The sequence below is a fragment of the Amia ocellicauda genome, chromosome 3 (assembly GCF_036373705.1).
Source record: "Amia ocellicauda isolate fAmiCal2 chromosome 3, fAmiCal2.hap1, whole genome shotgun sequence".
NCBI lineage: Eukaryota > Metazoa > Chordata > Actinopteri > Amiiformes > Amiidae > Amia > Amia ocellicauda.
Genome location: NC_089852.1, coordinates 10700333 through 10716199, shown reverse-complemented (window position 1 = coordinate 10716199; position 15867 = coordinate 10700333). Strand labels below are relative to the sequence as shown.

Here is a 15867-nt window from a genome sequence, read left to right as displayed (position 1 = left end):
GTCTGTAACCTATTGAGGTCATCAGAGTTGGAAAGGGGTTATTTTACAGATGAGCATGTTATGTCAAAACCCGTTGTGATGTAATCATTAAAGCGAGATGACGACCATACAATACATCTGCTATTTCTTTTGTTATGTAAAATTTGATTTATAATTTTATTTCCAAATCCAGAAAGCAGAAATTGTTGGTTCTCGTTTTTTGTTTTTTTTCATGTTCCATTGTGCTCAAAGGCAGTCTGAAGCCTTTTTGATTAATTATTTGATATAGCTACAGGGAGTGTTGAGAAAATGAGAAAGCAGTGTCCACTTCCTTGATTCTTCGGTGCAAGGAGGCATTCTAAGTTAGACTACCCAAGACCGGTAAATGTAATTTAGTTACAGACTAAAGGATTAGTAAGGCCTGTAGGGTCATTTGACATTTTTAGAAATTATGTTGTTGTTACTGACTCAAAAACATGTACATTAAAAGGTAATATAGAAATACTTTTTAATAAAGACTTGTTGTCTCTTACAATTTGCCAATGGGCTTTTCTCCATGTTAATCAATTGACTTCAGCAGTGTTTTCACCTAAGTAGGTTATTGAGGCTAAGGAATGGAGAATAAGGAATGACATGCTTGTTTCAACATGTTGATTAGAAAGTAAGGAATCTGATTATAATTGTTAAGGTGTTTTGTCCCTGAGTACAGAAACAAGGAAGAAAAGTATCATCCACCTGTAAGCTTTGGTGATGAATCAAAACCAAAAGTGTTAAATAGGAAGAAAATGTTTAGGTGTCACAGATTGGCAATATTGTGTAAAACTGCAGGGGGTGGTTTCAATAGTTTGTACTAACTTGACTCCAGTCTTTTGCCATTCAAAACAGAACTATAACATGCTTTCCAAAATCCAATACTAACCCAAAACTGGGATTTAAAAAAAACAAGAAAAAGGTCAGAATACACTACATTTATGTGTTCATCTCTTACGTTTCTACTCTCTTTCTCCTATATTTCTTCCAATTGTCTTGAGGTGATTGTATCAGTGCAATCCAATAAGAAAGGAGGAAATGAAGGTGCTATTAATAATGCAAATACAAAAAAACACTGAGCTCTTCTGAATAACTCTGAACATCCAGATTGTATTTAACTTTTTTTTTTTTTTAACCGTCACAATACCTGTCGACTTCTAGAATTGAAAAGGGTGCTGGAACTCCATATCACAAGATGTAAACCACTTCTGCATATGTTGGATTGCAACAATATCCCTTCTGCTGAAATCTTTCATGCTCTATAGAAGCCGGTTTGTGACTCAATGGCAGTGGTCTTTTTTCTTTAAAACGTTTTTCAAAAGTCTTGCTAGTGATCCATGTGTTTTGTCCACTATGTAAATACTGATTTCAGACTTTTCTATCATGCCTGTGTGGTGGGTGACCAGTGATGGATGTCTGTGCACGCTTTGCAAGGATGATTTAGTGCACTTCAGCTGTGAAGACTCCATAGAGAGGTGCACTAAGAAAACAACTTCCCAGTCACCTTCTGCCAAAATGTCTCCACTTTTGCTGCTAAGCTTACATAGCGCTTTGCAAAAGTCTCCACGGGAGCTAATTGAATCTGGGAAAACAAACAGGTACAAGACAGGGACATGGTGAGTTACAGCTGTAATAAAAGAATGAAAGCTCCAGCAAAAGGTCTTTGCTATAGACTTTGAGGCACAAGCTGTTTTTACGTTAATTCACTTATTCAAGCGAATTAAAGAGAACAAATAACAAGAATCAAAGCAAAGGGAAAGAATGAAAAGCTATATAAATCAGCAGAAGACAGAATCCCCCCCGAGGTGCAATGATATATATATATATATATATATATATATATATATATATATATATATATATATATATATATAATTTTTAAAACCTCTAAAATTGATTAAGTGCTGTTTTTACGTTTCATCTATTTGAGAATGAAATTATTTCCAGCCAATTAGGAATTGTAAAATGACCCCATTGTAGAACACTGGCCAGTGACCATTCTGTGACTGTTGTGTGAAATCGCCATTTTCTGCTACTCCACAGGAAGGGGACTTATCTGAGCTAGCACTCTGACCCTCTTTCCTGTCTTGGGAGAATAGTTCATTGTTTAAAAGGCCAGATCATAGTTTTGCACTATATTGCTTACAGCTCACTGAGGCCACTGTAACCCTTAAAGAGCGCTGCTGTGTGGCATGTGAAGGCTCCAGTGAGAACAGCCCACTTGTGTATTTCAACAGATATGGTCTGATATGGTTCTGCTATAGATCCCTTGAATCTGCCTTGGCCTTGGATTCACTGGGTTGAATGCCAAAACTAGTTTCCCCAGTAGGACAAAAATGTATTTGCTCTTCTATTGCCTAATTTAATCAGTCTTATGACACTTGATGTTCATCTCCCAAGACAATGATGGTGGTTAAAATTCTCACTGTTCTTCAACACTCACTGGCCAGTTTTTGTTTTTCCTTCATTTGCAACATCTTTTAGAATAGCACATTTATTTTCTTGCTCTTTTTCAAGGATTTGGTTTCTTTTCAAGGGTCTGACTGGGTGTGCTGATAAAGAGAGCAATGGTTTTGGAAAGGGCTGTCCCTCTGGCATCAGCCCTGCCCTCCTCCCTGCTGTGACGGACCCCCGTTTCCACAGGAAGCCCCCCTTATTCTGTCAGATTAGCTGTTCTGCATCCTGCTTGAGCACCACAGTCCCACAGTATATGTGTTGTGGATATCCTGACAAAGAAGGCTGTTACTCCTATCTAACTGACCAACTGTACCATTCAATTAGCCAAGACAGGATACAATCAGTTTCCAAAATGCAGTTGTTGTTACAGTGTGCTCAAACAAATTCAGCCCTGGTATAATCCACTCAAATCCTTCTTATCACTGATCTGTCCTGGATAGGAGAAACATTAATCTTTTTTATTATATTCAGCTGTATATGTTTCAGCTGGTGGAGTACAGACCCTCGTATTCATAAGGCATTTAGCACAATGCTAGTTTTACTATAAAAGTACAATGTTTTAAAAGAGTATGAAAGAAGAAAAAAAAAAAGAAACGTGAGAAGTTCTGCAATAGTGAAATAAGTTATTGTAAACTGTTGCAGAACCCCAGGCAACACTGAATATGTTTTAAAGGTTGTAGCACATTCTGTTGCATTATGCACCAATAAAATGCATAAAGTTTTACTGTGTTGTTAAATCTAATGTGGTGCCAATGTCTAAAATCACTTCTTCCCAAATGACAGACCAACTGTCAGACCATCTGAGTGCTTTAGCAGGTCATGTGTGTTTAAATTACCACATGCCTGCCTTTGAGGAGCCATGAAAAAAGATCACGAGGGCTGCGTTTGACTGAGCTCCCGAAGCACTGCTGCTCTGAAAGGACTCTGTGTGTCTGCTGTCCATGTACTAGCATCAACACAGAGAGGCTTTTTAATAAGAACAGGACAGAGCTATTTAAAGAGGGTCATCAGTGAACAGAAGAATAAAGTAGTGGCATGCGTGTGCATTTCTTTACCTTATAAGGGCTTGTTAACAGAAGGTTTGGTAGTTTTTGGAACACTTAACAGGTGTCTGTTGACATTTATTAGGAACTTACTTCTTGTATGAAGAACTGTGCTATTATCCTTTACAGAGGGAGCACCAAGTCAACTGTTTCACCCAAGATATGTACTGCTTAAAAGACAGATGTAAATATTAGGATGACAGATGGCAAATTTGGCCACCTTCCATAGCCCAAAACCCAGAACCATATAAATCCTGCTTTCTTTTAGCTCTCAAATTTGCCATGCAGATTCCTCACTCTTGGCTTGAAAACTTGATCGGACATTCCCGCCAGGGAATGCAGATACCCAGAATCCTCCTGCAAAGCCAGCTCTCCCTATTTGGACAGAGTGCAGAACCATACTTCTGACATTAAGAACATTTCCATTCTTTAGTCTGTTTTCTGCCTTTTCACTCTGTGTTGGCTTATAGGGTATTTTTTCCCTCTAACAATAGTTATTTTGGGGGGAGATGTTTTAACTTATTGTATGTCCAGTTTGACATAATTATGTCTATTGGTGATGTGGAAGCAAAAGGCTCATCTCCCAGCAGGCACCATGCAGGGCAGTTGTTTCTCACCCTCTTCACGTTTTGAATTTCTGAGTCTCTCAATTTATTTAAATGAAGAATTCTAAGTAAAAACACATGTATTTTCTTTTTTCTTCTCAGATCAAGCATTACTGTGGGTTTGCATTTTCTTTTCATGCAAATTCAAACATAAAGGCAAGAACGTTAATTGTTTCCAGAAAGTGCACAGGAAAGTAGTTTCTTTTCAGTCTCTCCCCCTCTTTATTTAAAAGGCTACGTCATTGTTTTTTTTGTTTTTTTCTGTGCGGCTGCAGTTGGTTCTGATTTGCAGAACGTGCCTCAGTTTTGTTCCCTTGAATGCTTGTGGTGACCTTGTCTCCGTTCCAGCAGCATTGTGTTCACTCAGGCGCAGCCCACAAGTTCAGGCAGGCCCTTCCTGACAGAGGCATTGAGAAAGGGTAAAAATAGACTGTTTAGATTCTGCTGCTGGAGGGGAGTGGGCCCTAAACCTCCACACACAGGATCACAGGCAAAAGTGTATGAACTGCGAAGTAGAACTACCAAGACATTTGAATAGAATGAGAGGGAACGACTGGGCAAAGCAAGATGACAGAAGAAAGGACACTTTTTCTCCTCCTTGTTTCTTTCTTATTATTTCAATTGTGATTCCTGGCTTCTTGCTTTTCAATCCACAGCCTCGGAAGTTTCACAGAAATACTAAAATGCGCACTTCAATTCAGGTTATTACATCATTTACCCACAGTGGTGCCTGACTGACCAGATGTGATTTGAATGTTGTCAAAATGCACTTCTGTCACGCTCTCTGTGGTGTATAATGAGCCTTTAAGCAGATTTAATTCATTTTTTAATAAGGGGTTTCCTCCTCCATTATGTGAGCAATGGGGTGTTTGTCTGGTAAGGTTTGGGATCCTGAATCATAACCTTTGGTTTCACCTAACGCCTTGGTGAAGAAATCAGTTGAAATGAGATCCAGAGTAATTTAGTAAGACTGTGTTGTCTGGCTTTAACATAGTGTATAGAGACAGCAAAATAATTAAATCAATCGCACATACCATCTAAATTACTCTGCTTTTTTAATGTTTTGATGATTCATAATTTATTATAATTATTAATAATAAATTTGAAACAAAAACAATTGATTTATAATACTCATTAAGGACCAGTTCTGTATCATTTGTTTAGGTTTGTGCTGAACTGTTGTGTAATTTTTATCACCCTCATGAACTTAGAGTACTATTCCTGGGTAAGAAGCCAAGAAGTATTGAGTGAGATCCCTCATGCTTGCTCTATTTTAGTTTGTTGTTTACATTACTGTGGGTGTTCAAATCATTTTAATGTTTGCCCAAGAACTTTGCTTGTCTTTCAACATTGAGTAGAAAGTTTTTGGCAAATGGAGGATTTTAGGAATGTGGTTTAATTGAGAGATGCATGCATACATCAATATTGAGCAGGAGGAAAACGTGTTAGTTCATTTGAATAAACCTCGGCCAGGTTTAAAATCAAGGATGTTTAATTTGTGTGGGGTTATTATAAGGTGCAAGGAACAGCAATGAGCACTCTGTTATACTGGTTATGGGAGAAATTAAGATGTACACAATTTCTTTTTATTATGTTTATTTTATTCTCATTAATTTTCCAGTTATTTTCAAATAATTTAACAAAGAAGAAGCTATGATTCAAAGAGTAATTAAAATTAAGTTCTGCTAAAGGGTCTATATAAATCTGTACTGTATTGTTTTCTACTGAAGCTTTTTTTTTATTTGCAGAATGTGCCTTTAATGAGTTGCATAAGTAACAGGAGACTGAAGCCAAATGAAGGCAAAAAGTGAATGATCAATTATTATTTAAGGGCCTGCAGACTCTTTTTTATTTTTCTGATTTATAGCAAAATATTATTCATACTATATTTAAGACAGGAAAGGGCATTATTTGCCTGTTGAAAATCAAAATTGGACATAGTAAACTGTCATTGAACCCATGGTCATATGTTCTTCGTTCTAATCAAGTGTTCTTACAAGCAGTGCTTTGACTGTCTGGGTTTCTCATTATCTTCTGCATAAGCCATGGTCAAGGATTTGGAAGTGGACAACAATATTAAGAACTATGTGAGGCATGAAGTTTATGTAGATCTTGACTATGAAAACATGAAAGTTGTAAAGTTAAGATCGAAAGCTCTAAACCCCTTGTGCTCTGCTTACCAAAAATGTGCCTGTGTCTGTCTTCAAATTCAAATTTGTTTTTTCTTTCCCCCCCTCACTCATTTAACAGACTGAAAGCAGTTTAGTATGGATAGATCTGGTTTTCTTAATGTTAAGCTGTCCCGTCTCACCTTTGAGTGAATAGAAGTGTGTTTTGTTGTTGCATGATTGATTTGTATTTGGCCGGCGATCTTCCAGGAACAAGTTAGGAACGTGTAGAAGGAGGTGAGTATTAATCAAGTTAGGCTATTGTCTCTTGATCCTTGAATGAAGTACCTTTCGTCCTACGCCTGTTTATCTAGAAATGGATCAGACTTAAAAAGAAAACAAAATCTTAGTCTTTCAGTGTACTTAGTGTTATGTGGATATTTCTCTCCAGGTTGCAGGGAAGGACTATACCATCTGGGACCATTATCCGATTCAGGGTAGAAAAAACTGCCAAGAGGAAATGACTCTGGGGGAGCTTATTGAGCACTTCAAGGTAAGAGTACTGTTTGTTCATGGACCCAAGGCAGGGAAATATAAATCTTTCTCATAGCAGGAGTAGAACATCCCACTAGTTTCAAGGCCAATCTCTTTAAATCTGGCTCACTGACTAAAAAGAAGTGAATGCACAAAACGCAGGTGGATTGATTTAACTATCAATACCTTTCTCACCTATCTTTCACTGGAGCTTTGCATAGTTCATTATTAACTGCTTTTGGGGAAGATGAAGAAGCCATGACCCTAAGAACAAGTATAAGAACTCAGAAGTTCAAGTACACCTTGGAACAGAAAGTTGGCTAGAGTTGAACTTTGTTGGACCTGGATGAATAGGAATGCTGTAAGTTATTATGAATATGAATATAATGATTCATATATGTAAATTGTGATATGAAACTATAACCATTACAGACATTATGTATATTTATGTGCCCGTGGGTGTGTGGATATATATATACAGTGCCTGTAGAAAGTCTACACCACCTTCAACTTTTCTCATTTTGTTGTCAGTGCCTCAGATTTTCATGCAATTTAAATCAGGATTTGTTTCCAGTTGTCTACTCACCATACCCAACACTGTTAAGGGGGAAATGTTCGCTGTGAGTTTGTTGGGTAGCAACTTTGCACATCTAGATTTGGCAGTATTTGATCATTCATCTTTACAAAACTGTTCAAACTGCATCAAGTGTCTTGGGGAGAGTTTGATGGACAGCAAGTCATGCCACATATTTTCCATCTGGCCTCTGACTGGGCAACTCAATAACATTTACCCTTTGGTTCCTTAGCCCCTCCAGTGTAGTTTTAGCTTTGTGCTTCGGTTCGTTGTCATGCTGAAAGGTGAAATGCAGTTCCAGTTTGAGCTTTTTGCAGTGGGCAGCATGTTTCCTCAAGGAATTTTCTGTACTTTGCTCCAGTGCCCCAGTCCCTGTCGATGACAATCATCCCCATAACATGATGCTGCCACCACCATGCTTCACAGTAGGCATGGTGTTCTTTGGGTGATGTGCTGTGCTTGGTTTGCCTGGGTGTAGTCTTTCTATGGCACTGTGTATATATATTATATATCCCTGTATTACCACAGAACATCACTTATTATTTAAACCATAATATTATCACAAAGCATCTATCTACAATACACATCCCTTTTAATGCAATTGTCACATTTCCATTAGAGAATGCAATTAACCACAGCTTTTACTTAGGAGAAGGTCTTCAATTTTCCTTTAGTGCACCAGTATATTAAAAACTGTTCAGGTACACTGGATTAGTCCAAGGTTGAAGTGCTCTGTCTCTAAGTAACACAATATTTTTAGCAGAGATTATTAGCAGCTGGTTTTGGTTGGTAAGCCAGTGGTATGGAGAATAGTAGGGCTGGGCAGGGCTTTTGCTCTTGACTCACTCCACACACCCTCTTGTAAAAGGATGAGGAGTTGGGACCATGATCGCTGTCAGTCATAGGTAAGGCTTCGCATGTACAGACTTGTCCACCACTGATCCATTTATGAGCCTTTAATTGGGAGTGCTGAGAGACACTGACTTTGTACCTGTGCCAGGACTTTTATCTACATTTAACACCAGAGCTTTCTTAATCGTCCATCTGCCTGTGAGAGTGATCGACATGTAAAGATGTGCTTTATAGTAGATGTCTTTGAATTAAAAGATCTGAGCAGCTATCAAAATCTCTGAAGATCTTCTAAAAGACAGATACATCTGGTTTCACAGACCTTGATTAGCACTAGTGTTGTACAACTCTACCTAGATTAATTTAATATAGTCTATTGTGTTGGCATACTTCACCAGTTTCAGAACTTTCTCTTCTGGGGTGGTATAAACATCATAGGCCCAAGGAAGAAAAAACATGTTCATTGCAATTTGTGTAAGATAATATGGAATTTCATACCAATTATCACATAGTACATTTGTTGCATATTTTATAGAATACTGTAATATGTGCGGAGAAATTCTTAAACTCAGTTCTCTCTCATATTGTATTATATTGCATGATTGGAATGAAACATATTGATCTGTTTTGTAGTTAAAGCTTATTTGGTGTTTCTGTATTGATTTGCATTTGACTTCAGACTGAGCTTCAGTAAAGTTACTAGGAGTGAATCAATGGTCATTACTGCAGTTCTGAGCATCGGCACTTAAGACAATTTTCTGGTGGTTCTTATAAAGTTAAGGGGTGTCACTAATGGACCGGTAACACTTTGACCATTCCTTATAGATGAGGTGCACATGCAAAGCGCTATGCAACCAATAATGGATAATAAATCTAGGTGCTTTTGTTGACACTGACGACCACACAACTAAAAGGTTAGGAGGGATTTAACAACAGCTTTCAAATTTGCAGCTGAATACACCACTGTCAAGCTCCGCAGGCTCTTAAAGAATTTGTTGAGTATTGTGTGTTTTACGGGAGGATTGTGGGACAAGTTTGTACATGCATCTTGGCATTTGTGCTGTCACTTCCACTGAACTTTTCATCACTTTACCTGTTTCATTCCCCTGGGTTTCCCACTTTCCTTGAAACTCTAATACATTCATTCATATGAAGCTTCTGTTTATTTTTAATAGTCCACAGTTATGCCTATAAAGGGCTACACATGTATAATTAAACCATAACACCATGCATATTTATGGAAGGCTTAGTATGACAATTGCTCAGACATGGAGGTCATGCTAGCCTAATGATGAATCAAGTCTAATGAGGAAATTGGCACAACCTTTTTCCCCCCAGTAAGGGTTTTGATAAACTGTAAACGGTTATATAGGAACTATTGAAGGACACAGTCTGAAGAGCTCAGTCTATGCAGGTAAAGCTAGACTTTTCATAATCAAAGCCACCAAAACCACTTAATGGAAATCACAATCAATGTTAGTCTTTGCAGGATGCTGCAATACATTTATTTTATATTGAACAGGGTTTTAACAAACAGTAGTGATTATCTGTAATGAAGATATTTCAATATTATGCTTATCGATACCTCTCTGTTACACTTTAGGAAGAGGGAACATATGTGGGCCACGTTTGCCTTGATTCTTGTTCATGTACATAATTTCATAAGTGTGTTTGTTTTCCTTATTTATCAGATGTTTTATTCTCTTCTTCACAGCATCTGTATAACCTGGAGATTACTTCCTTATTCTATGGAGAAGCTTATCCCTACAACTCTAAGTCAGAGAGCCACCGTGAGAAACTGAAAAACAGGTATGTACCTGACTACAGGGAGGTCCATTAATACTAACAGCCTGAGGAGTAGATTGGTGATTTAAATGAAGGAATAAGTGAGGTCCAGAAAATGTCTGTTGTTTGACACTGATCATCTCATAACTTTGCATCCCAATGACTGGAAATAGGGGCAGGGCCAGCTTAAGCATTGTGTGAAACCAAGGTGTGAGTCTGCTTTTTTTGTTTTTTTCAAACCACTATTTCACCATGGCAGCTCCTGTCCCTGGTGTGAAGTAGCCTTCCACAGGTGACTGCAAAAGAAAGCAGCTCAAGACTTAAATGTGCTCCCTTCCACTCCACACGTCTTCACTTTAATTACCCGACTGTTCACACCGTCTGCCTTCAGCTCTCCCTGCAGCCAGGCAGTCATCAGCACTGAACTTCCCACATACACTAAGTTCAGCTCTGCAGAATGGGTTCAAATCCACTGAGCCACCTTTATTGCCTAAAAGTGTACCTAATCGCTTTAAACCCTAAATCTTCCCCAACCTCTCACCGTCTTTTGCCAGCTATTCTTGCTTCAAATACTGCTCTGAATATGATTGGCCAGGACTACTGATTTCAAAAATTGTATCTAGTGACAAACTAATGAGGTAGACCACCACTTTAATTCTTTCAAAGCTTATCTTATTTATTGAAAATGATAGTTTTCCCACTGGCTTCCAATAATAGCATAGCCACCACAGAGTAAAAAAATGAGTTTTAATTGCTTTCCGCTATGCAGTTTGGAATCACAAGTCCAGATCTATTAAAATACGCAAACATCTGGTTTACACACTGCTTTTATCTAAACTACCACAATGAAAATATCTCCTAAGGCCTGTCCAACGATTTAACAGCTGACCTGTTGCACGATATTCCAAAACATCCAGAACAGTGTCTGTAGCCATGATTGAAAGTCTTTAATGCCTAACCCACTAACCTGACAAGGGCAGACAAATATTGGGGTCTCAGGAGGTGACATATTACAGTCGTTTTTGTCATCTTAAATCATCCTTTTAAGCACCTTGTGAAAACAAAAAGTATCAATTACTCCTGACTTAACAACCTGTTTGTTTATTTGGAGGGTCCCTCAAGGAACTCGGTCAGCCGCTTCGCACAAAGAGGGTCTGCAGGGACTTACTGCTCCATTACCACAGATGCATCTCTCTCTGCACGCTGCCTCACACACACAAATACACACACACATTTCCCTGAAAGAGGATGATGGAGTCATGACATCTTGCCTGTATGTCTTGGCCTTGGGGAAAACCTCCCTTATGTGAAAATCACAATAGATTTCCGAGCCCTCGTACACGTGCACGTTCGGAGTGCCCTACTTACCTAGTCAGCTGCCATTTGTAATATCCTGGTGTGTTTACATTCTTCCAAGGTGGATTGAGCTGCAGGGCAGACAAAGCTCAAACACTACCGCTACCTCCCCGAAGCAGTGTAACGCTCTGCTGGCACTGCTTTACGATTGTAATTCACACTGGCAGGCACAGGCTTGATAGCACAGGGCCCTGACATATTAAAAACAAAAGTCTTAACATGAAGATGTCACAGCTGTATTAACATACCAAGCATGAAACAGACCAGACACAATCACATCCATCACTGGTAACCTTCTGCAGCAGCCAGGCCTGGTTGTAGGCATGCAAAAGGTTGATTATACCACAGGTGCTACACTATTTACTGACACATCTGGTCTTATTAAAATGCCATACATTCCCTGATCGAAAGTAATTGCTTAATCTGCTTTCTACTTTCAAATGAATCCTTATTTTAAAAGTACCATCCAGATGCCCCTTCTTCTTTTTTTGATTGAAAATTGTTATTGACCAATAACTTTCTAAGAACTTCTAAAGCATATAGGCTTATTTTGGTTTTGAAATATAAGAAATCACAACTTTAACTGTCATTTTCAAATCTAAAGTAGTGCCTTCAAAATAGTGAAGCATTCTGAGTGGTTTGATAATGCAAAATTAAATACATGAATGTAACAAGTTTTAGCACCAGCCAGAAAGCATAGGTGTAGCAATAAATCCAACCTGTATGAATGTGACCTGGGGGCACATCTATATCTCTATTCCTAGCACAAAAACATGCAGAGAAAATATGTGACTGGGAATTATCACCTGCTGTTATACTGGCTTCCTCAGTGAAAAAAGACTCCAGTCCTGAGCCCCTTTGATCAACATCTGTATTGTACTTTCACCTAAAGGTCTACATTTAATGGTATCCTGCAAACATCACAAGTTCCTTTTACACACAAAACATTTAAGATTAAAAAAAATTCATAAGGAAAATAAAGAAAACTCAGAATCACATCTTGAACAGTTCATATTTGTGTGTTCTTGGGATGTTGTATCCAGAAGGTGCATATTATCCCTTGGGACATCTACAACTGGGTTTGTACATTCAATGCAGTGTTACTGAGTGAAGGACTCGGAGTTGTTATAGCTGGTCAGATTTATGAAGGTAGTGCTGATTGTAAAATGTAGGCCAGTACAACTTAGGCTCACTTGCGCACACAGGTAGTCCATCTTTAGTGCTTAACTTTCCTGAGGGGATATAAATTAAGACAATGCCAGAGTGAATTTTTAATGTATTTGTACTTAAACAGGGTTTCTTCTTCATAGAAACATTACTGATTATAATTGATGCATATATAAATAATAATACAAAAAAATAAACTTACAAATAACTTCAGTTATAACTGGTAGGGAGTAAATTAAATGTGCTGTTTGTTTATATTTTCATTTGATAATCATTATTTAACTGTTCATTTTTATTTGATTGTATTTATTATTTGAAGCTAAGAGATGGGGGTAGTTGTATTGTTCAGAATGATTGTAAAAGGTGCAATTTTGGCAATTCTGAAGAGGTGAAGTCATTGTCTTGCCCTTGTCAACAGTTACTGACGGTGAAATCCGGCATTCCAGTATTGCCTTTCTAAGACAGGATTTCTCCTTTCCCGGTATATAACAGCCAGGTGACACAGGGCTGCTGTGTTTAAACCTGACATTCACACCTTTCACTCTCATTAACCTTCTGCGCTTTTCTCTGCCCGCTTCAATAGCAGGCGGCCAGAGGGCTCAGGGTCCGGGGCTGTAAAGAGTTTAGAGGAGTGAAGGGAGGCTCGGGGAGGATGTTGGTGAGGCTGCTTTTATTATAAAAACATCCTGGCCTCCTCCCCCCTCCTCCATCTCTCTTCTCTCCGTCTTTCTCTGGTTTCCGGCAACTCTGCCTGTTTCCTCCTGGGTTTAGAGTGATGTCCTCTAGGGACGAGCACAACCCATAGGGTCTAAAAGCAAGAGATGTGTTGAAGACCGCAAAACATCTAAAAATTACTTTTCAAACATCCACATCCTGAGTGGTGTAGCTTCTTAAACAGCACTGTGCAAGTCAAGTTACAGGTTCATGTAACTGAGAGGTTTGTACATAATTGTGGTACCTGGGTACAGTGTTTAAAAACCTCCTACTACCTCCGTGGAAACATTTCCTTATCATAATCAGTTTGGGAATTGTGTATATCTTCATATCTTGGTTTAAGCATAATTATATCCATCAGCTGAGTGGTGTGATCTGTTTGGATGTTCCAGGGAATTTCATTTTTTGTTTGATTAAATACCAATATATATATATATATATATATATATATATATATATATATATATATATATATGCATATATGCATATAAACTCTAGTTAATCTGTTGTTTCTTACAATAAAAAAACGATGTTTGCCAAATAGATGATAAAGAACTCAAAAACAAATTAATCTGTCAGATGAAGATAAGAATTATAAAGAATCTGTGGTGGTGGTGTTTTTCCATTTATTTTGTGTCATGGTTATGGTTATAACATAGTGCTAATGTTTTGTCTGTGCGTATGTGCAGGGTGTCCGATGTGGTGAGGATGGTGAAAGACATTCCTCCACATGTGCAAGTGCTGGAGTTTGTTCCCTGCTTTGCAGAAGATGAAGATTGTGAAATGATTCCACCCATTCGCTACCAGTTCAGGTGAAGCCCCTGCAGACACACTTCCTGACTGGGAGGAGCTAGACTCAGAGCTGCCACTGTCTTGGTCTGGGTTCCAAAGCGGAATCTAATCAGTACTTTCAATGGTATCAAGGGGTTCATATCTCTCTAAATCATCATATTTAAATTATAATATAAATTAATAAACCGTTACATCCTTATGTCCCTATGGGTGTGTTTAAGTGCTCAATGTTACCCTATGTTGTGAAGTGTTTGAGACACTATTTAAATTGTGTTATTCCCTGTCATGATTTCAATTGATTTCTATCATGGTTTTCTTCCAGATACCCTTCTCCATTTAGATTATTGTATTAGTTCCCTGGTTCTTGTTTAGCCACTTTTCAAATCACGCCCTGAATCTCAATGGGATCCCTTGGCAAGTCGTAGCGTTCCCTCCTGATCTTCACTCCTTTATGTATTTTCCATCAGTGATTTTACATTTTTTTCCACTTGCTCATGAATTTTGATTGCAGGTACTCCCAATTTTTCTATTAAACATTTGTTCCCAATCATCTGCCAAAGGTTAGTGCACATTGATCTGTACAGAATCAGAGATGAATTAATTATCTATACAGGACTTGTAATTTATAGAAACATGTATATCTGACTCTGAAAACTAGCCTATTCCCTTGGAAGGACTTGTTTTATTTCCAGCCTGGGTAGTTTCATGTTATACTATAAAAGTGACAAGCTACACCCATGTAATTTTTTTTTTTTTTTTTTTTAAGTGTGACAATGTGCCACGCCAATCTGGCTTGAATTTGATATATTATTACTATTGCAGTCTGTGTTTCTTAAAACCTTCAAGAGCCCTAGTGTTTGGGTTTTGAGGGTTTTTGCAGTTGCTTAAAATGTTTTGACTGTAGCTGATTTTATTCTGTGAAACACAAACCCATGTCAGGAAGTCCTCTGTGGAGGATATGTGAAGTACAAACCAGGATGCCATGATCGTGAAGCGTGGGAAAGGTCGAATAGTTTTCTGAATGTTTATTTTTGAATTTGTATGAACTGCTGTGGGATTGGTTTCATTCTGGTTGGTTTTCAAGTGAAAGTAAGCTTTTCCACTTTAAATTATGTCCTATGGTGCTCAAGTAACAGACACATGTTGACATGGGATCAGATCTGCAATGAAATGTGTATACATCTTTTTGCAGAACTTTGAATAAAAATAGTAACTAGTTGGTGGTATTCCTTTCTGGATTAGGCATGGCTAAAATGACCCGATGTGATTAAAAAAACAAACAAACTGTGTTTATGTTGTTTTCAGTGAAGCAAGGGACTGAGTACATTTTGGAAATGTTTTCCAAACATTTGATCTGATCACAGCTGGATCATTTCTTGGAGATACCCCAAGAGGAATGAGCAAATATATCAGATGCTGATCTAATTCTAGACACCAACTATACTGTAACTGCTTTTTGCATTGTGGCAATAGACTATTCAGTAGTTTTACTTTAAGCAAAATGCTTAGTACCAATGATGATAATTGTTGTAAGTCAAGGACATGTTTTGAATGAAATATTGTTTATGGAAAAACAAATCCTTTGAGATGCAGAATACCATACTATTCCAGCTCCCTTTGTTTTATTGGTTGGGTGCATTATATTATGAACTAGTTCTCAGTTTCTATAAACATATTCTGTTTGTGTACTGATGTGTACAGAAAGGGATATAATAGAGATTTGTATTACACTAATAAAAATAATAAAAACTTCTGACAGAACGCAGTAAACATCACATTTGTTTGTGTCAACATCTGGCATTTACAGTTTTTTTTAGGTTTCAGCCTGGCGTGAGTATCGGACTTGACACGAAGCTGGTTCTTCACATCCAAAA

At 38.0% G+C, this 15867-nt stretch overlaps 1 protein-coding gene across 1 annotated transcript in view; it reads left to right on the top strand.

The window, feature by feature from the left end:
• The window catches only part of uba7 (ubiquitin-like modifier activating enzyme 7), a 67199-nt gene extending 51431 nt beyond the window's left edge, over positions 1-15768 (top strand). The window contains exons 23-25 of the mRNA XM_066698128.1: positions 6674-6775; positions 9894-9988; positions 13891-15768. Of these exons, the coding sequence (XP_066554225.1) occupies positions 6674-6775; positions 9894-9988; positions 13891-14017 (324 nt within the window). The 3' untranslated portion in view covers positions 14018-15768. The remainder of the gene's footprint in view (positions 1-6673; positions 6776-9893; positions 9989-13890) is intronic.
• The last annotated feature ends 99 nt before the right edge of the window (positions 15769-15867 follow it).